The sequence below is a fragment of the Lottia gigantea genome (genome assembly GCF_000327385.1).
Source record: "Lottia gigantea unplaced genomic scaffold LOTGIsca_83, whole genome shotgun sequence".
NCBI lineage: Eukaryota > Metazoa > Mollusca > Gastropoda > Lottiidae > Lottia > Lottia gigantea.
This window is the reverse complement of record NW_008710756.1, coordinates 1,185,552-1,208,947: the sequence shown is the minus strand read 5'-3', so window position 1 is coordinate 1,208,947 and position 23,396 is coordinate 1,185,552. Positions and strand designations below refer to the sequence as shown.

The following is a 23,396-nucleotide window of genomic DNA, read 5'->3' as shown; positions in this document are numbered from 1 at the left end:
TGTTAAGCGCCCCGTAAAATGGATAAACAATGATATTGTTTATATTCACCGATATATTATTGGCATATTTTGTTCAACAATGTTGCGTTGCTATATCAACATGATGAGCACAAATCTAATAGTTGTTTTAAAGAGATTATTTTAGCCTTTTTTCATAACAAATACAGTCAAGTAACCTAATTTCGTGGAAACCTATTATTTGTGGATTTTCGGAACGATTAATAATTTGCGTGAGCGACCTTGCGCGACCTCCGCATTAGTTTGTTTTAATAAACATTGGTTTTCTGTACAATGTCAGCTAGTAGAATGAATCCAGTAATTTCAAGCAAGGTAAACTGTATTAATGTATACTTTGACAAATACAAAATGGCGGATTTCACTTATTACCAAACGTCACCATTTTTTATCGGCCGAATTTCCTTATAATCCCGAGCGGTAATCGGAATTCCAAGTGTCGTCTGCTAGAATATAATCCAACGAATGAAGTCACGCGATCAACTAGCGGATTCCGTGTCAGCAGAAAATTTCTATGGAACACAAAGTGGACCATATTCTTATGTTGTTTCAGTGACTTTTAGCAATAAATCACGCTACGTATCATATTTTGTCAGTCACTATTTTTTTTTAAATCGTGGTACTTTGAAGGAATTGTCACTGGTAATAATGAATTGATATTAAAGATAAATACTAAGAGAAGTTAATTATACCACCCGGTATCCATACAACGTATTTTTCTAGACTTATTTATAGATCAAACATTGTACACGAAAATAGGTGACGCATTCTGCCGCAGTTCGGTGTTGAATTCTTATATCCACGAAAATAGGTTACACCACTGTACATATCTTATATTATCTACGCAACTTTTGACTTGTTTAACTTTAACACTATACCACCGACTACCGAATATCTAATTATATGTTTGTAGTTCAAATAACGTATTTTCGTGTGATCGACAGATGAAACAGGTCAGGATTTTGAAAACAAAAAATAACAAATATTTCAATGTCTGTAGACCCTAACTTAACTGGCTACATCAAAAATAAAAGCTATTAATAAACAGAACTGGCAGAGTTATCACGGTGAAAACCTGGAATTTGGAACACAACAACTTCAGATGGGTGTGGACCTTCAGTCCAAATTTCAGCTTGATATCTCTGATAGTCTTCGAGGGGCAGCCTGTCAAAGTTTTGGTCTTATCCCCAACCAGTGCAACAGGACTGTATAGGCCGACTGTCGGACCCCACCCCCGCAGTAAAATGGCCATAACTTCGCCAATTTTGACCCGAGAGGTATAATTTTTGTTGCAAACGACAGTTTAACATGTGCCCTATCTATTTCAGTCGAAAACAGAAATTCGTATTTCGGAAAAACTTTCTAGAAAATCGACTTTGAAGTTCGACCCTGGTTTTCGAAAATGAAATGAAATGAATGGAGTTTTACGTCCTACTTTTCTGCACCATGTGGGCTAATGAAGACGGCCTGGTTTTCGAGAGGAAAACTGCTCATATTTTGCTTTGGGGAAAAAGTCCGAGACTAAAAGTGCTGTAACTGGCAGAGTTATCACGGTGAGAACCTGATATTTGAAACACAACTTTAGATGGATGTGGAACTTAGTCCAAATTTCAGCTTGATATCTCTGTCAAAGTTTTGGTCTTAGGATGACTATAAATCAGGGCATAAATGTCAGTGAGTCAACTTTCCATGAGTAGACCAAAAGGTAGAAAATCAATTTGGTGGAATAAGATACAGAAATGAAATCTTTTTTATAATGAAAGCAATTAGACATAATTGTAATCAAAGGAGAATTATTTTGTCTCTCATATTGGGCTTTCAAGCGTCGGAGAATGACCATAGAGAGGAGTACAAAAAAATATATCTACTTATCAGGTAGCATCAGAACCTGCATTTCACATGTAGAAAGTTATAATGTGATCATATAACAGGTTTTCTTCAATAGTTAAATCATGTCACTAAAATGCAAGACCAATAGTAACCCACTGAACCTTGTGTTAAGAGATTATTACTGGATTTGACTCAAATTAGCAACATCAAAGAGTTAAGCAAAAAACTAAAAGGATTAACTAATCATGGATTAATCTTCAAATTAACTGTACAACAATTGGAGGCCGCATTTCTCAAAAAATCTTGCATTCTATATTTGTACATAGACAAAATATATACCGTTACTGTTTGTGACAAATATCTATCATAAACCAAAAGATACAATAGAAATGAATACAAAAACCAAAATCAGTGTTTAAAATTTATTAATGGCCACATTTTAAAATTTTTGCAAGTTAGCTGTCATTTCTACCTAAAATTGTCTTTGGAACAAATCTTTTTTCTTTCAAACTGTCAACTTCAGTACAGTCTTTATTTGAGACATCTTTTAATATTCTTTCATCTCTTTCTTCTTGTATACTTTTTACTTTCCATGGTGTATTCTTATCTTTACGTATAACACTTTCAAAATTATAGCCAACAAAACCTACAACTGCAGCAACTGGCCAGGCTATATACACAGCATATGACCTGGCAAAGGCCATAATAATGGGCCACATTGTGTTAATTTATAAACAATCTAATAAACTCTTAAACAAAAACTTCTCACAAATAACAAAATTACCAATTTCGTCTTGATAAATAGATCAATCTGCAATGTAAAAATAAATAGTTTTATTTGCAGAAACAATTAAGATCCTGAGTATATCATTTATAAGCTTAATATGTTGTTAATTCCAAATTAACATGTAGTTTTTGTCTATATCTATATTCCTCCAAACAAAATAGTCAGATGAATAAGATTTAACTAACTTAACAAAAAGCTAAAGTAACAACCTATCACAATGTCAAGCTAATACAATATAATATACCTTGACTGCAATAGCCACCTTTGTTACATCACTGAATGCAGCAATTTGATTGGATTGTACAAAAGTGATTACAGCCAATCAGAGCAGTTGACAGTAAAGCTAAAAACAGCTTGAGAGTACAATCCAATCAAAACGCTGCACTCAGTGATACAAGAAAGGTGGCTATATATAGGTATAATATGAAGTACGTAATAGCTTGACATCTTGAAGATCATTATCTACTACTGTCCTCTCACTTTACTTTGAAATATAAAGGTATATATGATTAATAGAAACACACACATCCTTTCAGAAACTTACGACAGTTTTCTGATATTTGATTGATAAGTTACATTTTGATGCCATGATGGACTTGAATGGATCTAAGCTATCCAAAGAGTTGATTGCTTGTATGCCAGGGGCATGTAGTCATTTCCCCTATTTTCAGTTTATAAATATAACAATGCTCATTAAGCCAAAAATTGTCAATGGAAGGATTCCAATGGCTTACCCAGCCAAAGTTAAATTTTATTTAGATTTAGTATCAGTATCAGTGGAATACTTCATTTACCCTCTCTATGAATGTAGTTCCTTATTCTTACATCATTACTTTATTAGTAAATATCAAAAAGCCTTGAATCAGAGAGATGTCTAATCTACTCTAAATGGCTTAAACTGAGTGATATGCTAACCTGAAAATGATTATTTTACGGTCAAAGTTAGGCTACTACTAGAGGGTTGTTATTGGTGGGTTCCTTTCGAGTGATTTTGTAGGTCTTGAACAGAACCTGTTTCTTCTCTTCTGGTGTCCTAGATCTTTCTTTATACACAGTTACACCTGCTATTACAACTGATGCAAATGTGAGCACACCAGAAACCATTACAACAGGGATTTCAGTCCATCCCTTTCTCCAGAGCGCAACACTTCTTAAAACCTTGTCGGTCATTCTTAAGCCTCGTATATCACAACTAGTGTTACTCGGTCATACATTTCAAGACTGGATGATCGAAACAGATAAGAACGTAACCACCGAATGTAACCATTTACACGGTGGTTGGTAGTCCGAAACCAAAAGATTTTTTCTCCACTTTCACTACTTTCCAAAGTAGTAAATACGGGAAAATTTCAATATCGAACGGAAATTCACTACATCGACCCCGTGAACACCGAAGTCACGAGAGGTATCGAACAAGGTGTTATTCCAAGAATATATGTATAGTCAGAAACTACGCGTACGTTATAATACTGATCATATATACCAATAATGTGGAACCTCGAAAAGATATGCCAAGTGGCATTTTAATGCGATTCATCGTCAACTGAACAGAAATGAACAAATTTAAAATGCTGCAAACGCAAATATTTCAGGAATTGCCAAACATTTTAGTATTGATATTTTTTTTTATGATTTTCCTTCTTTTTTTTTCAAATACTCTGGAATAGTTTAAGGGACAGTACTTCATTGTTGTTGACCAATCATTCTTTAGTCTCAGAGACAGGAATATTTTATCTAAGCCAATCAGTTACAATGTTCAAAGCTCACGGTCGCAATTTAAACTCTTAAATCCATGCTATCCAGAATTATTCGCGATTGAATGTAAAAATGACGACTCGTTAATTTAAGATACACTGTGATATAGGAAAGACGTAGGAAAAGTCTGTAAAATCCCAAGTTTGAAGTATTTTAAAAGGAATTATGCGATTTTCATCCATTTCTAGTAGACAAATTACGTGATATATTAGATTAAAATCAACCCCCCAATATGGCGCACCTGTCCCTTTTAATGTTTGTGTCACGTTTTGGACATTTTGTCTTGGTTCTACACGGAGCAACTCTCTCTTCAGAAAAATATTCCTGTGATCATCAGTCGGTCAAAGAACTATATTATATGCTCACACCAGGGACCAGGGAAATTTCAAATCAAGGGCAATAACCAAAACACCAAACTAATTGGAGATCACATCAATAAGCAAACAACACAATCAAAACTATGGTTTTATCCTGTTTGCAATTAAACCTTCATTTTTTTCAGCTATGACAAGGGCAATAACTCAAAATCTCTTTATCGATAAAAAAACAAGACAGAGGATTGATGAATGATTTATTACTTGGTGATAAAAATTAATGAATAAGTAACATCATATTAGTATTAATATATTAAACTCCTTAGAGGTAGGTGAACAGAAACAATTTAGTTTTGAAGTTTTAACAAATCACATCATAGGAAACAATTCCGAAAAAAATTCAGATTTTTGTCATGTATATTTCTATGTCAAATTTATTTTTTAAATAGTTTGAAATCACAATTTTGATTTTCTTAAATGAAAGTGGTAATTATTTATATCACAGAAAATGCTGAAATACTAGAAGGCTTAGTTTCTATTATAATCAATCATCACTGACATTGTCTTTTTTCTCTAGTTCAATGACCACTAATTCATTTTCTGGATAAGCAAGAAACAAAAAGATCACAATCAACCAGGCACAAAGGTGAATAACAGCAAATGATATATTTAGTAATGTTGAAAACATGGACATTCCAACTGAGTGTTTTAGAGCCAATAACTGTACTATATAACCAGTAGTTCCTGTTACAAGATTTAACAAACTAACTACCAAGGCACCTGCAAAAAATGTAATGTAAAACTTATTTCTGGTGAGATCACAATTCATCCTCTTGTTAAAATACAGAAAACATTTTGTTTATTTTATTTTCGAAGGGTTACATCACTCATCTATAATCTTACAACACCCTTCTTTAAATCAACTTTTGATACATTAACATGTATTTAGATCAAGCAGTTGCCATACAAGATGCATTCAGTACAGTATATAAACTGTCAAAATATTTGTCAAATCGACCTTAAATTCGAACATGTCCAAGTTAGAAAAACAGAATATATGGTTTAACTTGTACAAGTATCCAACTGATATAAAATGGTGAAATTGATAGATTAAATACATCTTTAGCTTCAAAATGATGCTATAATACCTGATGCAGCATAATGTAGAAGTAAATTACCATTACCAAGATGTGTCATCATCACTGCTACACTACAACTTAAATATGCATTTCTACACCATGACAGATAACCTGTAATGGCAAGGAGATATTATTGTCTTAATATTTGCTTTTTGTGATAATTTCATTGTAAAGATTACGATAATTGCTTATGTTGACAAATCAATAATTATCTGAGCTTTTACAGTGCAGAGTGGGCGTATATAAAATGTTTATGCCATTCAGACTGAAGTTTTAATTCAAAATCATAAAAATCTCACCATTCTCATTGGCTAAACGTACTCCCTGAAATAAAAAGATTAAAGATTAAAAATGCTGCAAATGGTCTGAATAAATAAATAAAAGTCAAAAATAGAAATAGCAGACAATTAAGTTGGAAAATTAGAGAAATATGTAGATATTATATTACATTCAAATAGCACATGAATGAGGAACAGATTATAAATAATTATATAGTGTACCATTGCTGAATGAGGTTTAATTTTTTGGATGGTTTTTGCTGGTGCAGGCTGATTATCATATTCATCTTCAGGTCTGTGAAAATTCCTGGTACAATTCAAATGCATAGATGAAGAAAACTGAAGAAATCTCTTTTCAGCAAATGCAAATGTAATGCATGGTTTTGTAATTTTGGTATTCATTGCCATTTTTGAACATTTTGCTGCCGATTGAAGATATGTCAAACTATTAAAATGCTGATATGCCATTCTTGGAAATGTGGTGAATCTGGTTAACATTTTGAGATCTATGATTTCAAGTTACACAACATTCATTACCGGTATGGTCTGTTTCTTATATCCTGTAATGAAAGGCATGTAAGTTTAATTAATATGATTAAAGGCTTGTCCTCAACACTGTAATGTTATAAGCTTATACTGGTTTTGTATTTATACAAGACCATCTTTTGACAAAGCTCTTGACACATTGACACTTAAAGCTATCAACAGCCAATCAGAAATGTCAGTTTCCAAGCTGTGATTTTATAGCTAGATTAGTTCATTCCTATTTCTACCTGTGTCCCAAAATGAAAAATTGTTAACATGATCATTTTTTATAAACTACTGGAAATTTCATAGTGCATAGTGATTTCATTTGAGTAAAATCTTTGGAAATAAGCTTATCTTACGTTGAATTATTAATTACTTTTTAAAGACTGTTGTTACTGTTCTAACCTAGCCTATGAAAAAGATAAGATGAATAAATTGCCATCTGCTGGGACAAAGGACAAATTGATTAAGACTAATCTAGCCCAATCCATGACTCTCATCTCGATAGGTCTTAGCTACAATTTGAATTTTGAGGGTAGATCAGCTAGCCTAGTAGCAGTAATGCCTAATGGCAAGGTAATGTTTACAGGCAGTGATTTCAAGTTTCCAAGTTTGTGCGACTGTCCACAAATGGATTAACTCGTTAACTACTTTTTCACCTCTGCTGCCACTCTTTCTTGAGCCTTTACTTTCAATTCACTGATCTATATAAATAAATAGGCCTGGTTGTTTATTTTTTTTAAATAACTGTTTGATTTCGTAACCGCCACCACCAGCGAAATTTATTTAAAGGGACGTAACTCGTCATGCCCTACATCAGTTTTACAACCATCTCGTCTATTCAAAAGGAAATACGCTAAATCTGAGGTACTATGTCTAAAGTAACTTGACACTGAAAATAATACCCATAATCATATTCAGTGTCAATCTAACTACCATACAAAAGTGCAACTGAAAAACTTTTCAGCAGATTTTATGTTTGTAACAGGTCAAGGTCATGATTCGGCAAGTCTGTTTATTACAGACACCGTAAGCTGTCTGCTTTCAATTTCCCAGCATACATTGCGGGCTGATAACACATGATCCACCATATTTGTTTATAAATCATGCTGTTTTGGTTCGACTTTTTTCAATAATTTGGATTCATTAACAATATATTTGAAATCATGATCAACGTACTTTGTTGTTTGTTTCCTATATATTCAGACGGCTAATGCAAATGAATAAATGAAGACATCATTAAAGGTCAAAAAGGATAAAGTTATTGTGTTCGAGAGTCGCTGTTTGTCGCCAGTTCGTGTTGTTTTCGCTAGGAAGTCCAGTAGCAGGCCAAGTATTTACAAAATACCAACAGTACAATTTGTTCTTGACTGCTTTACATAGAATGAGATAAACAAAAGCAGTCTTCTGGTGTTTTGCAGGACTAAGAACATAGTCTACAGTCCCTATTCAAGGTTACCATTTGTTTCAATAATTCAAATCAACACAGAAAATCATCATTTTTATTTATCTTAGACCTATTTAAAGTAAGAAGGTCTAGCCCACAAACATAGTTAAAATTCAAGATGGGAAATAGCAGTTCAGCTAAAAACCGTCATACCTCAGGTGATGATACGGCACCTTCTTTAGTAGCAAGAGCTGGTGGTCAAACAGATCCTTCCATGATGGTTGATGATGGAGAAATCTATAATCCTCGCACATACAAGGTATTTATGGCATATTCTACTTACTGGTATAAGGGTATATAAATTGTGTAGTTCAACCTGCAAACGCAGCCAGTCATTTAAAAAATCAAGTGTTAAAGGGACAGATTAGCCATCCATTTGACCAATCATACCTTAGTCTCAGAGATTGTCAGAAACAGAAATTTTTTAATTATTAAATCAGTAAAAGGAGTGCTCACAGTCGAACTTTGAGCCTTCAAATTTCATGTTTGAAATGATGAGTCTTCTTTTCTTGAGACTCTGAGCTTATCAAAAAGATATTTTAGAAATAGAAAGTGAAATTCTTGGTTTGAAATGAAATGAATGGAGTTTTACATCCTACTTTTCTCTACCTTGTGGGCTAATGAAGACGGGCAACGCCATGCAGGGTGCAATGAGGGAAATTTTACCAGGACAGCGGCATTACCCTGCTCTTTTTCGATTTCCAACTGTCAATGTGCACAGCCTGTAACACACAGGGCCTCGGTTTATTGTCCCATGAACAACTAGATGCTTTTTCCATGTCAGCCCCTCTTACCTGCATCACTGACAGGGGGAGAAACCTGGTTGAAAAATCCGAAGGTATCATCTCGAATATGCCAGGATTGAACCCTGGACCCTCAGGTTAGCGAGCAAACGTCTAACTCACTGAGCCACCACTACTGCTGGGAATAATTATCGAAAAATCGATTATCGCTCTTATGTCATGTAACGATAATCGATGGTTCATTTCAAAATCGATTATCGCAAAAAATAACATAACCTCCGATAATTCTGTTAAATTAATCCCGGGACCATAATAAAAACACGCTTTCGGCAGTCACGTACCGCAAAATAAACTAAGCTTAAGTCTTTATTCTCATATGTTCTTCCATTTCTTTGATTGTATATGATCATAACAATCATTAATAAGAAAAATTTCATTCACAATAAATTAGTACAAACATTTGTTATTATACGTATATATAATTAACTGAATACAGGTACCGATATTTGGGCATGACTTTCCCTTTATTTTTCACACGATTGTAGTTGTCTCCCTTTTTTTATCAAGTCTAATTACGTAACGACAATGCTGATTGGATAATCAGTGCTGTTTATAAATAGAAGGCTAATCAAAATTCGTATAACAACGGTGCTTAGTATTTTAGTCATGGTTGTCAAGAACGTGTGATGAAGTCAATTTTTTTTTACCATTCAACGGTACATTTATGCCGATCGCGATAATGACGAAAACTAATCTTCCAAAGGTCTTTAAAACAAAAAGATTGGCCACATAGCGAAGAACATGATAATAAACACAATACACATACTAGCATCTAACACTAGCATTACATACATGTAAGTGGTAGGCAGCCTAAATAGTACTTGAAATGAGTCGACTACTTGACCTAAAATTTGAGTATCAACATTACGATTTTTATCGATTATCGATCGGAAATGCCTAACGATATATTGCCGATAATCGATGATAATTTTAAATTCGATTCCCAGCACTAGCCACCACGGCTCCCCTTCTTGGTTTGAGGTACTGGTGTTATTATAGGAATTAAGCAAATTTAGTAGGTTACTTTTCTAGTACTTCTGAAGAATATTTACATATTTTCAAGACCCAAATCAACCCCAAAAATGGCGAACCTGTCCCTGCAATGGCAAAGGGAAAAAAATGTCTTCAGTATAATAAGCTTACTCATCAAAACACGAATCAATATGTCCAAGATCAAAAACTGTCAATATGGCTATTTTGGAATATTCATGATGAACAAAAATGTTTCAAACGAATTGTGACAGAAGAGTTTTATTCTTCCCTAGTATCAGGCCTTACCATAAGAATTATTCTGAGTGTCCTTAAAATGTCCAGGATTCGTGATTATCAACCCTAAAAACTGAAGGTGCATAAAATTGTGGTCTGCAAGGTTTATATTCTTATAAAGACAATCCATACTCATGCTATGAAACAGTTTTTTAACTTGGTGGCCCAATTGTGTTGTATGTCACGAATGTTCGCAAGCTAATAAGGTTCTCGCTTACAATGAATTGCGGTAGAAAGTGTTGCATGTTCCAATTTGGCTATTTGATTGGGTTGCAAGGATTCACACTAAATCTCAAGTTTACAAATCTTAGATTATTTACAATCCCTTCAAAGGGCAACAGTTCAGAATTACTTTATAAAAAGACTTTGGAAATAAATATGGAAGTACTCTTATGTATAGGATATGTAGTGTTAAACAAATTTCTTTTCATGTTATTTCTCCACTTACCGGACTAATGTTTCAAAGACTTAGGAATGTAGAACAGCCAAATTAAGTCATCAAGTTTAGTTTAGCTTTTAAATTTTAAAAAGAAAAAAATTTGTAGCCTTAAGTTAGTTCGATAATTTTTAATCTTTTCTTTAATTTATGTGTGACCTTATGAGACAAACAAACCTACAAAAATGATTTGAAGTGTCATGGTTTTTTCTTGATATCTTCTATCAATAAGTGTCATTTTAAGTGCTATATGAATAAAAATACAGTATATATGCAATCAAATGATATACATTTTTGAAATAGTTTTAAACTTGACCGAACCATAGATTTAGATGATATTCATTACAGTTTGGTCTAATCTAAGCTAGGTCTCAAGCGGTGCAAAAAAGGTATTATTATTTTTAGGCCTTAAATTTGGTAAAGTCGGTACTAGTATTTTGATAAGATTAATTCTTGACCACTTTGATTTTTAGAAAATGATAGACTTACTGCAAGAAAATACTGAACTTTACAGACACTAAAGTCAAGGTTTTACTTAATATGGGTTGAAAACCTGTTACATTATGCTGAATAGTGGAATTTGAATCTTCCCGTTAATTTTCATTGGTATTTTTTTGCATTGTTCAACGACAGTTCTGCAGAGCCAGAGTGCAGATGAAATGATCGTATTACCCCTCTAAAAGGATTTATTTCAGAATATTACGGTACTGACTACTGAGAATGTTTTGGGTTTTATGTGCAATGCATCTTATCAGCTTAATCAGTTCGTAATTGATTTGATGTTGATACATTCTTACTTATTCTTACATTCTGCCTTATTTTAAATGTCCATTAAAGACTAAAGCTAGAAGAAATGACATGTCTCTCAGGTTGATAACTTGTTTTCAAGATTAGTATATTTCAAGATCACCTTGGATGGATAATAAAAAGACAATGTAACTTTAAAGTGGCAGTTTTCAAAAAAAAAAAATTATTCTTTTACTATAAAAATTCATATTTCATCAGAAAATGCCTAAAAAATTTCATCTTTTAAACATTTGAGCAACTTATGTGAAATATAATTGATGTACATTGGGAATATCCTGTCATTAAGAAGGTTATGAAAGAAAGTATTGTGTACACATATTTTCATTTAGAACTACTGCTAGGAGTGGTATTGGATTTTCAATAATTTATCATGCAATATCATATAATATTCAAGAACTTTTTAGTGGAAATTTCAGTCTGCTGTGTTGATAACCGAAAAAACAACAGAAAAAAAATTCACAGTTTAAAGTTGCCATTTCAGCTTATCTGTTCCAGAGGGGAATTGGTAACTTTGTGAAAGAGTGTAATGAACATGCATATTGTAATTTGTAAAGAGTCACAATGGAAAATATATTTCAAGTTTGTTGACACATATAGCATTTCGTTGGATAAGTTAAATGGCAAAAATTGGCACATACCAATTCAATTTGCTCGCCATAATTCAAACAAATTAAGTTAAATGGTTGAATAAGTATCTCGAATCATACTTGAAGTTAAACATTAACAACAATTTTGGTTATATCTATATAGAATCTCATTTTACAGGACATTGTAGCTTACTTTACATTTCTTGTCCCTTTAATCTTAAGCCTAACACAAGTGTCTTCTGTTTTGTTTAAACATATTTAACTTTGTAAAAAGTAAATTCTATTTACAACTAAACAAACTTCACTTTCACGCTTTAAGTGCCATTTGTTTTAAGTTTAGATTATAGCCAACTTTCATTTGAAGGATGTTTTAGTAGCTGAAAAATCATAAATTTCATAGGTTTATCATATTTGTTGGGTTTTGTCATAGCCTAGGATTTTTAAATGCATCAGGTAGGCTGGTAACATATTTTGAATTTTATTGTTTGTGTTAAAATAGTTGTATTGAAACCTTGAACCTTTTTGCAAGACAAGTTTCTAAGAACAAGCTTATGAAAAAAATGAATTTAAGCAATTTTGATCCTAAAAAAATCATCATACAAAGAAAAGATTTATTTGAATAATGTTGAGCCTTTGACACAAAAAAAGAAAACTTATTTGTTTTATTTCTTCCTTGAGCTTTATTATTGAAATGTCAACTTTGATTTTAGCATGTATTTGAGGCCCCCACCCCAAAAAATAAGGAAATTGTGAAAACAGGAGACATTATCATTGGATATATTTAAAGGTCACTGATATGATCAAAACATGTTTTTGACCATTAAATTTATTTGTTTTGTCAACATTTGACCTATCTTCTAAGATCTAGTAATGTGATCTGTAGTGTACTAATGTCAACAATGTTATTCAATATTGTACAATCAACTTTATACCAGATTTTAAATATCAAAAATAGATTCATAATGAAAAAATAAAATAACTTCTCAAAATTCTTTACCTGTCTATGTTCGAGTTGCTAAAAATAACTTATAATAAAGATTTTGAATAGAATAGATGTCACCTTTATATGTACCTTACAGTGTCATGTATATATTTCAGTTGAGATAATAAAGGACAGAGAAAAAAATAAAGGACATAAGCCTTTTGCACTGCATAAATGATCAGTGATGATGAAATTCATGTTTGCACAAATGTTTATCTAATGCAAAAATAAGCTTATCTTAGAAATTGTACACATAAATTTTTCTTATCTAATAGTTTGAATGAAGTACCCAAGCCAACCAAAACTTATGAAGTTGGTTTTCCTTTGTGTTAAAATAACAATTACGGACAATATATGAGACAAAATACAGCAGGCTAATTCTGTTGTCCTGCCAAAATGTCCCCCATCGCACAGTGTATTATGTATTCCTCTAACTCAAATATTTCATTTCTTGTGTGTTTCAGAGAGCTCGAGCTAGTACCATCACACCAGGTGCCAGTACTACCACCCCATCATATAGCCATGGTCCTAGATTACTGCCTACTGTATTTAAATGGGAAGGGGGTGGAAAAGAAGTCTATATTGGGGGTAGTTTTAACAATTGGAAAGCAAAAATACCTTTAGTTAAAAGGTGAGTATTGGCATTTTTTTGTCAAAAATTTTTTCAAAGAGTTTTGAGCACATGCACTTTACAGATCTAGAATCCTTTTTTTTCTTTGATGAATTTCCTTCGCAACAAAATTTCTAGATTTGCATTTAAAATAATTAAGGAATGACCTGAACATTTTTTCAGTTGATCGATGTTTAAACAGAAAAAAACTGTGTACACTGTATAAATCCGTGTAGCAGTTTATACATAAGTGTACACAGGTTTTTTCTGTTTATACATCGATAAACTGAAAAAATGTTCAGGTCATTCCTTATAATTAAATCAACTCGAATACATGTTTAAATATTTATCTCAAATAGCAACAAATTAAGGCACAAAATTAGCGCATAAATACCTAACATTTTAACATAACGTTAATGATACTAACAATAGAGACGTCCAAGAGAACAGCCAATCAGCAATAAGTAGGTCACCTATTTATAGTCTACTATCTATTGCATGAAAGTTAACGGAGAGGCCACATTGAAAGTTCAATTTTTGAAAGACGAGTTCGAAAATCTAGAAGTCCAAAAATCATGATTTTGTTGATATTTGGAGAGTGCACATTCGAGGGAATTAGGAAAATACCGTAATCATTCAGTGAAGTTCGTAGATTTCGAAGGAAAGACATCGACGCTGTGTAGTGGCCACATCAATCAAACTCAATGATAAAAGTAGTCCGTTAAGGGGTGGAGCTTATATTTACATTCGGTTTACATAGATATAAACCGAATTCATGTGACGGCTGTTATCCAATCAAATTGCATGGTACTGTGTAAACTGAATCGTGATTTAATTATTTGATATTAAATCGATGTATGCTAGAAAACCTCTTTTGAATCTTTGAAAATGTATTTTATATAGAACTCGGCCAAAGTTGTCAGAATGAACCCCTAGTACTCTTTTTTGAAATTTAGAAGCAGTTTCAATTTATCTTTCTCATAAGATATTCTCTTTAATTGTGATCCCTCTTTGAACAGCTGTTTTGTCTCTCATAAATTTTAATCCTTTAAAAACAATTTAAAACACCTGATGACTGTTATTGATACACATGAAAACCTCTACAGTCATTTAATGAAAGTTTAGAAAAGCTTTTTACAATCCCTTTAAGATCATTACTAACTTTGAGAAAATTTGAATCTGTAGCATTTTTATAAATTATAAAAATAAACTTATTATTCATGGTTTATTTTTTCAGTCAAAATGATTTTTACACAATAGTTGATTTACCAGAAGGTGAACATGAATATAAATTTTATATAGATGGTAATTGGGTTAAAGATCCTAATGAGGTATGTTTGCTTCCATTTAACCCTTCAACAGTTTAGTGCTCTTGTTATCTGCCTCAAAAAGAAACCGTTACAGAATGGCTTAATGAGTTAGATGCTTGCTCACAAACCTGAAGGTCCAGAGCTTACTCCGAGCAATGTTACTTACAAATTTTTCAACCTGGTTTCCCCAAGTCAGTGATACAGGTTTGAAGAGGGGACGTGGACATAGTATGTGGATTGTGTGCCTAAAAATCCTGATATATCACTAAAATTTTCTTGAGTTTACGGCTGAAACTAGGTCTAGGCTATTGTAATCGCTGAAATAATGCAGCTGACAAGTTTTTATGATTGAGTGAAGTCGGATTGATTCTGGCTTGCTCAATATGCATATTTGTCAAATATGTCAGGATTTCAGGATTTCCAGGGTAAAATCTATATGTTATATTAATTATAGCCAACTAAATCAAATAATATTGGAAGTGAGAATAATGTAGTAAAAGTGAGAAATACAGATTTTGAAGTTTTTGAAGCTTTAGCTATTGATAGTAGAAGTACCCATTCAAGTAAAAAAGCTGGTAAGTCATTAATTTCTGTGGACAAAGTTTGATTAAATACAAAATATAATAACTTGGCAAAGAAAAGCTGGAGTTTAATTTTCTCAAAATTTTTAAATTATGCTGTTCAAAAATCTGCGTCAGCCAAATAATCCTAGATAGTGCATTCCATTTAATGCTACTACAATGAACTGGATTTTATTTTATCTTCTTTGTTTCAGCGGAAGCAGCCGATTCATCAGGTTCTCCACCTGGTGAATATTCTCAAGTTATACCTGTCAAACAAACTGGTGTTAAAATATCTGGTCCCCCATTTCTACCACCTCAATTACTACAAATCATTCTCAATAAAGATACACCAGCTCATGTAAGTTTCTCATTTAACTTCAAGGAGAGCCACTGTTTCTCAGTTGGACGCTTGCTCGCTAACCTGAAGGGCCAGGGTTCAATCCAGCATAGGTCAAAATAATACCTTTGGATTTTTTAACCCAGTTTTCCCCTGTCAGAGATAAGAGGGACTGACAAGGAAAAAGCTGAATGAGACATTAAACTGAGGCCTGGTGTGCAACTGGCTCTGCCTGATTCCTCAACAGATGGAAACTGAAAAAGAACAGGCTAATGCTGCTGTCCTGGCAAAATTCCCTCATTGAACCCTGCATTGCGTTGCCCATCTTCATTAACCCACATGTTGCAGAAAAGTAGTATGTAAAACTCCATTCATTTCATTTCATTTAATTATACTTCAGAGGCCTTATTCTCCAAAATAATTTTAGTGTTCCAGTCATCTGATGGGTCAATCTCTAAAATTGATTTTTTAATTTATTCATCCAATGAGATAACTGTATTTCCCAAAATCTGGATTAGTTAAGTCCTCGAGAATATGACCCCTGCTCTATTGAAATTATCAAAGCTTTATTTTGGAATATCTTCACATTATAAAGTGTACGGACAGATCTGTAAAATAGATGTGCTATTACATAAAAGCAAACAATTTAATTCAGTGTCGAGAAAATAATGTGTACACAAACATTCAACTTTTCATTTTTTTTTTAGTTGTGAATTATGAATTTATACATAGGTAAATATTTACTTTAGCTGCCTGTCTACAACTTGATGTGTGACCTGATCTATCAAAAAAGTTTTATAATTGTTACAATGTTGTATTTCAGTGTGAGCCTTCCTTATTACCAGAGCCTAATCATGTCATGTTAAATCATCTTTATGCCTTGTCAATAAAGGTAAGAATCCTGTTTCTTATTTGAAATAATTTCCAAGAATAAATCATCTCAACAAAATGATTATAGCTAGAACTGTGAACAGCTCCGAGAGTGGCAAGAAGACCATATCCCATGGCTTTTGGACCTTCTGAAACTTCCAGCCTGTAAGCTTTAAACCCATATACTTTGCTATCTGACAAATAAATTAAGTATATAATTACACTCCAGAAATGTCATATCAAAATTCTCAATTTGTAAAGAATAATATAGAAAAAGGTTTTTAGAGCAATTTCCAAATTCGCTGCTATCGGGCAATATAAATCGTTCATCTGCCCCCAGCTTTCCATCAACATGTTTGGGAGACACAATTCTGATTTAAAAATCATTATGACTACCAGTATATCAAGGTTTGTGTGTCATATGTAGTATTTATATTGAAATAAAATACTATGAATGCAACACTATATCTTGAACACTTGCTGTATTTTCAATTCTTCAAGCTTGATATTGCTATGTTTAAATTGAATGTTTGTTACTTTCTTACAGGATGGTGTAATGGTTTTAAGTGCTACACACAGATTTAGGAAAAAATATGTGACAACATTACTTTATAAACCTATTTAGCATCTTTATAAACAATTTATATAATAGTGGATTTTAAACTTAGTTCTTATACTAGTTATATGTTATGATATAATGTGCTTTTCACACTGTAATTAATAATCTCAAATTATTGTCCAGTTATTATACTTGCACATCTGGAGAGGTAGTCTAATTAAGATTAGACCAAACTAATTCCATTCCGTTTTTATAGCTACTTTTAAAGACTGGCCTCTTAAACATTTGTCCTAATCTGATGACATTTGCTTTAACCAATCAAATTTTTTCACTCTCTCACAAAATGCAGAAAGCAGAAATTTGATCGATTAAAATGGCTATATTAAAAATAAAAGCTAATAAAAAGAAAAAGAATGAAAGTTTGATCTAATTTTATGTAGACTGCTTTAGAGGATTTTAAACAGTTCACTTTAGTTTCAATTAAACCAGTAATTGAAACTGTATTATTATATTTATTCTGTGTTGATTATGACTTAACCTTCACTAAAGGGATTGAAAACAGGTTTTACTTTTTATGCGCATGAGCCATCAGGGATTAAAAGCATAAATTTGCACCAGTGAAATATTCAATAATAAGCTTACGTCTATTGTTCTTGCAATTCCACTAAAACTACAGTTATATGATGTACCTATCACAAAGCCCAACCTTGAATCGCAAAAACCACAGATGTCTGAATGAAAATTGAAATGGTCAAATAAGTGTTCAAAATGCACCTAAAAAATTTGAGAAACCTGCCTCTAAAATAAAACTGGACGGCTCTTAATGTTTTGAATCGTAGTTTGATGTAATCAGATGCTGAACTTTTAAAGTTCTTTGGTCAATTTTGTTATTTTTGCAAGACTTAAATGGTCAGCATGAAAAAACTGGTTCACTAACTAGATCAATTGCAGATTTAGAAATTTCAGTGTGAATTGCACTAGCTCTGTTTGAAAGAATTAGAGTGAATGATGCAGTATGTTTGAGTTACTGGATAACTGATAAATTGCTTTCTTTTAACTCAAAATTTTCTCTTAGTTTTTAGTCGGATTGACCCAGTTTTTTCTAATAATATATTGAAAGATGTTTTCATATTTGTATGGTATTTACTGATTATGTTATGTGATAGTTTTCCAGCCATCAAATTTCTATAAAAAGTGTTGAATTGCAAATGGTGATAAGTCAAAATGCACCAATTATGTTAGTGTTTTGATGCAGGAGGATGTCCCTGTTTTGACCTGTTTAATTGAAATGGAATGTTATGAAACTGTTTCTCTCTAAGCATGAACATTTTATGTTATTTGCTCTCTTCTGAATTGAACTAAAAACTGTATTAAACTAAACTTTTAATTTACTTATAAACATGAAATTGTTTAAAAAAAAAAAAAATTTATTGAACTGTACTGTTTTATGAATATGAACTCAACAGTTTTTGAAATATAAACTGTTTATTGATCTGGACTGTTGCAGGATATAAATTGCTTATTGAACATAAACTGTTTATTGAACATAAACTGTTTCTTGAATATAAACTGTTTATTGAATATAAACTGTTTATTAAACACAACTGTTTCAGGATATAACTTGTTTATTGATATGAACTGTTTATAGTTTAGGTCGTTAAAGTTTTCTGTTCAAATAGAAATTATCAAATTGGGTGTTCAAAATGCTAATTAATTGAATAGCTCAAATGTAAATATGTGTATTGTTATATATTTATAGAGAACTATAGTGGATACTATTTTTATTTTATTTTAATTAGTTCCCAGACTACAAGTCTTAAAATCAGTTCATGTAATGTATTTTTTTTGAGATATTTATTTCCAAAAGAGTATATCCAATTATACTTTGAATCCAATCTTTGGGTATCATAGAATAAACCTAGGCTTTGCCACAAAAATGTATTCTTGAAAAACTTGATCTGCTTTCAGGTTAACTTATTTTGAATGTCTGAAATTTCCTTAGAAATGCCCAGATATGAAGTTTTCTGGTTTGATGGCTTACATTATATTCATTTATCAGATGTGCATATGCATGATGGCAGTTTTCTGGCATTGTCATATGTGTGTATGAGACAATTCATAGGATAGTCAATCCAAGACGTGAATAGATAATGTCATGAATAAATGAGAAAGTAAACAATTCTTGAAGCAAACAGACAACTTGAAAACAGCTTAGGGCATTTGGCTCACAATATGGCATTTGTTATTTGATATTGATACTATGATTATGAATGTGTGATTTTGATTTTTTTTTCTCACAAACTGAGAATCATATGTAGTGGAAAGTTAGAGATATTATGATTTTCTTGTGTTATTCAGTTGGGTTAAATGTTCTAACTAATAACAATAATAACTGTGTATGTAATAATTCTAAATATGTAAATAGTTGTATAATATTGTTTATAAATACTGTGAATTGTTGATTGTATATTTGTTGACTTGTAGGCTTATTAATATTCATGTCCCCTTTATGTGTCATAATATTTCAGATATAATAATATAACTTGGATCAGTATCACTACGGAATTTGGCAGATGCTCTACTATAGTTGTTTATCAAATTACAATTGATGTATTGAGTACTATTTTATCAAAGAAAATAGTTTGTTATTGTGTCAAATTACATATTACAATGAAATCATGCCAGAAGTCAAAGTCAAATATATTTTTGATTTGAAAGTATCCAATAACCAATTGATAAGATTTGGTCAAGCAAAGATGTTTGGGCAGGATTTAAAACTTAACACCAGCAGTCTAAATGAACCTGTTTTTAAGTGTTGCTTGTACAGTTTCATTAATCATTTATTCTACTATAAAATAAAATAGATGGGTTATGTTTGGACCAGAAAAATTATGCTGATGCAGTTGAATTCTTCTGAAATTGATTTTTCATTTTAATCCTGATTTTCAATGTTCTATGGGAAACAATTTGTAATATTTTACAATATACATAGCTTCAATAGAAACATATTTGTTGTATGGTATTTGAAATTAACAAACAAATGTCTGATCTGAAATACAATTTTTATCAATCCACGTAGTTTAGTTTTTAACCGAATAATTGGCAAATTTTACACCCATTACCAATAGGGCTAATGTGTTATGCATTGAGTCGCTTGACATCATTGCCTTGGTAAAATTAAAAAGTAGAGGTAGGTTTTAATTGACTGGAATGGCCCAGGTAATATAGAGCTTTTCTTGTGTTGCAAAGACATGTTACAGCTAGTGAACCTTCTCAAGTGCAGTAATTTTGGTATGCCTGGAAATTTCAATGGGATATAAAACATCTCTTGCCAACCATTAAAATTTACTTTCACCAATAATAAATACATATAAAGGTAATAAATGCAGGTGTAAATTATCAACAAGTTTAAGGGACAGATGCATCATTTTGGGTTTGATTTTAGTCTTGAATATATGCAAATAGTCTTCAGAAGTACTAGAAATGTATGAAAATCGCATAATTCTTTTAAAAATTCTTCTAATTAGGAATTTTACTCACTAATTCTACACATCTGTTCTATATTGTATCAAGAAATGGTGCACCTGTCCTTTAAATTAATATCTGTCGAAAACATCAGTAACTAGCACTTTTATCTATTCTAGTTGAGAAAATTGAATTTGTTTGAAAATATGGCACGCTATGTTACAATGATGGTATATCAATATTACCAATGTTCATGTATGCAGTTAAAATTTAATAACTTAATTTAGGTAGAGATAATATAATTTTTGCATCAAAATATTTTGAAAAATGTTTGACTGGTAATAGGCACTAGGCCACTGCTTCAAAGAAATTCCTAGTACTGAAACACACAGGTCCCAGTACTTTTGTCCTTAAACATTTGTGACAACTGTGTATAGGAGCAATGGCATCGAAAATATACATCAATTACTCTTCCTGATATATCCAATATCTATATAAAACACCTCTATAAAATAACTGGAGTTTATTAAACTAGAGCTAAAATATCTTTAGCTGCACTACAAGATAAGCCTGTGCCATCAGGTTCTAATTGTAAGGCTTCTACCACTCCATCTTTAACAACCATAGCATATCTACAATAAAACAAAATCACTAAAGATATTATAGTTGACCCAAAGGCCTTTAGGCCTTTGACCTAATCTGATACACATCACGTCTCAATGCCAGTGCTGGGTAGAAATTGGATTGGTTAAAGCAGACATCATCTTGTTAGGCCAAAAGGTTATTTTGGTGCACGTTCAAGAGGGCTGTTGTTGGACCCTAAATGAAGTGGTTATATTAAAAATAAAAGCTAAAAAAAAAAAACAACGAAAATTTGAATTTGAATTATATATTTGAATAATTTTTTTAGGAATTAATCTATGACTACAGAAGAAAACGAAATAAAGGGTACCTTTTAGAGCGAAGAGTTCCAAGGACTGCTGATAAATCAACAGTAAGGTCAACTTGCTGAAATATAGAAAAATATTAATGAAGGAAATCATGCTATTACAGTTACCTTTGAGATCTAATATTTCCTAATCTTTCTTTACGATCAACTGTTAATTCGACATTCTGAAAAGTGCCAAATCATAGGTGGATTAGTGTAAACTATATTCAGAAATCCAAGTCAATCAGATAAATAAATATTATATTTCGTTTGCTTCTTATTTGCCAAATAAATATTTTTGTCAACAAGCTCAAATTTAGTTCCCACATTTCAAATTCAAGATATCCAAAGTTTTGGAGAAGGAGCACATTATGGTAACTATCTTAAGTGAACAAACATACAAAAAATTGGTATTTTATTGATGAACAATAGAAAAATACCTTTGAAAATTCAGCACATGTATCAGCTAGCATCCTAACCTACAAAACAGAAAATCAATATTAAAAACTTAATTAATCAAATAAATCAGGAAATGGGCTGAGAGTGGAAAAGTTCTAATCTGATATTTGCTGATTGTTAACAGATAGTGATAGATATTTGATAGTTATCTACTTGTGAAGGCTCAGAGACATTGGGCATTGTTTATTTAGGATTCATGCTGACCTATAGATGAGGCGATATTATACATTGTCTATTTCCAGAAAATGTGTACTTATTCATGCTATGCATTCTATTTGTTCAAATTCTTCCAAATCATTTTGACAAGTTAAAATATTGAAATACCTTTCCATCTGCATTAGCACTTTTCCCCCAAGCTGCCATTACAAAAGGATCATTGACAGAAATGCATGCCACACGATCGACTCCTTTAGCTTTTAACTCATCTACTTTATTTACAAATCCTGGTAGATGATCCTGAAAGAACACAAATAATTACATGTAGAAATTTAACACGTTAAGTGGAAAAGATAGGATAGGCAACTGAAATGTAATGCATCATCAATTAGGCCTAAGTAAGAGTTGACAAACCCATGTAAGAGTGGTATCAGGTGTTCTAAAATGGTAATCACAGTGCTTGTGATGTTGAAACTCACAGAACATGTTCCCTACCTTGCTACATGTTGGTGTAAAAGCCCCAGGCACAGCAAATATGACACTTTTACCCTTTCCAAACAGTTCACTGGTGTTTACTTTGGTTCCTGGATCATTTTCAAACAAATCTACCGCTGGTAGTTTATCTCCAACCTAAAATTATAAGTACATGTATTATAATTATGTATATTTATCACAAACAATGAGACATATAGATTATAGATCACAGGTAGATGTGGATGAGATAGCCTTTGGTGAGGCATTTGAAATTTTGCTGGTCAACTGATAATGTATAAAAAACCAATTGCTTCACCAAAGGCTATCCTGTCCACAAGTACCTGTGTTATAAAGTTATAGATATAGATCCATAAGATTACTCTTCTTAGGCCTAGGCCTACTGATCAACTTTGTGACTTTTGACAATCATCTGACACGATGGACAATAAGAATACCAGGTCTTATAAATCTACCTCCAAATATAGGATAAGTATGCCAATGCTTTCTTGTGTAATATCATAAGGATAGGGGCCCTACTGGTTATAACTCATTTTTTCATTATCCTTTCCTTTGACATTGACGTTTGTAACTGAAACTGTATGCTATTTGTGTTTCATCAAACAAAATGAAATCTGCCTATTGTCAAGGTTAATAAGAAACTTTACCTTGATTGGCATCTCTAGATTAGCTG

General features: G+C 32.1%; 4 protein-coding genes across 4 annotated transcripts; 1 reads left to right on the top strand and 3 right to left on the bottom strand.

Annotated features, from left to right (window-relative positions):
* Nucleotides 1-2,126: 2,126 nt before the first annotated feature.
* LOTGIDRAFT_222639 (hypothetical protein) lies at nt 2,127-3,817 on the bottom strand. The gene is made up of 2 exons (XM_009067580.1): nt 3,548-3,817; nt 2,127-2,656 (listed from the first exon to the last, which is right to left on the bottom strand). Exon 2 carries the CDS (start codon nt 2,562-2,564, stop codon nt 2,301-2,303), a length of 264 nt encoding a protein of 87 aa, XP_009065828.1. The 5' UTR covers nt 2,565-2,656; nt 3,548-3,817; the 3' UTR covers nt 2,127-2,300.
* Nucleotides 3,818-4,941: 1,124 nt separating this feature from the next.
* Nucleotides 4,942-7,417, bottom strand: LOTGIDRAFT_236580 (hypothetical protein). Its single transcript, XM_009067579.1, has 6 exons — nt 7,308-7,417; nt 7,006-7,056; nt 6,341-6,678; nt 6,140-6,164; nt 5,850-5,951; nt 4,942-5,481 (listed from the first exon to the last, which is right to left on the bottom strand). The coding sequence occupies exons 3-6, from the start codon at nt 6,614-6,616 to the stop codon at nt 5,246-5,248; spliced, it is 639 nt and encodes a 212-aa protein (XP_009065827.1). The 5' UTR covers nt 6,617-6,678; nt 7,006-7,056; nt 7,308-7,417; the 3' UTR covers nt 4,942-5,245.
* A 6,093-nt stretch (nt 7,418-13,510) lies between these two features.
* On the top strand, nt 13,511-17,289 carry LOTGIDRAFT_133271 (hypothetical protein; the record flags this gene model as incomplete). Its single annotated transcript, XM_009067578.1, has 6 exons — nt 13,511-13,605; nt 14,822-14,915; nt 15,349-15,445; nt 15,679-15,815; nt 16,618-16,686; nt 17,212-17,289. Coding segments are annotated over 6 exons (570 nt in total), but the record flags the coding sequence as incomplete, so codon positions are not given.
* A 3,925-nt stretch (nt 17,290-21,214) lies between these two features.
* LOTGIDRAFT_169267 (hypothetical protein) lies at nt 21,215-23,382 on the bottom strand (the record flags this gene model as incomplete). The annotated part of the gene is made up of 6 exons (XM_009067577.1): nt 21,215-21,320; nt 21,746-21,801; nt 22,057-22,095; nt 22,400-22,531; nt 22,727-22,861; nt 23,371-23,382. 6 exons carry the CDS (start codon nt 23,380-23,382, stop codon nt 21,215-21,217), a joined length of 480 nt encoding a protein of 159 aa, XP_009065825.1.
* Nucleotides 23,383-23,396: the final 14 nt, after the last annotated feature.

Bases quoted from the DNA above. Each gene is read 5' to 3' on its own strand.
- LOTGIDRAFT_222639 (XM_009067580.1), bottom strand. From the start codon at position 2,564: ATGTGGCCCATTATTATGGCCTTTGCCAGGTCATATGCTGTGTATATA.
- LOTGIDRAFT_236580 (XM_009067579.1), bottom strand. From the start codon at position 6,616: ATGTTAACCAGATTCACCACATTTCCAAGAATGGCATATCAGCATTTT. The intron at 6,165-6,340 runs GTACACTATATA...TTTTTATTTCAG, and splicing joins TTAAACCTCATTCAGCAATG to GGAGTACGTTTAGCCAATGA. The intron at 5,952-6,139 runs GTGAGATTTTTA...TTGCCATTACAG, and splicing joins ACGTTTAGCCAATGAGAATG to GTTATCTGTCATGGTGTAGA.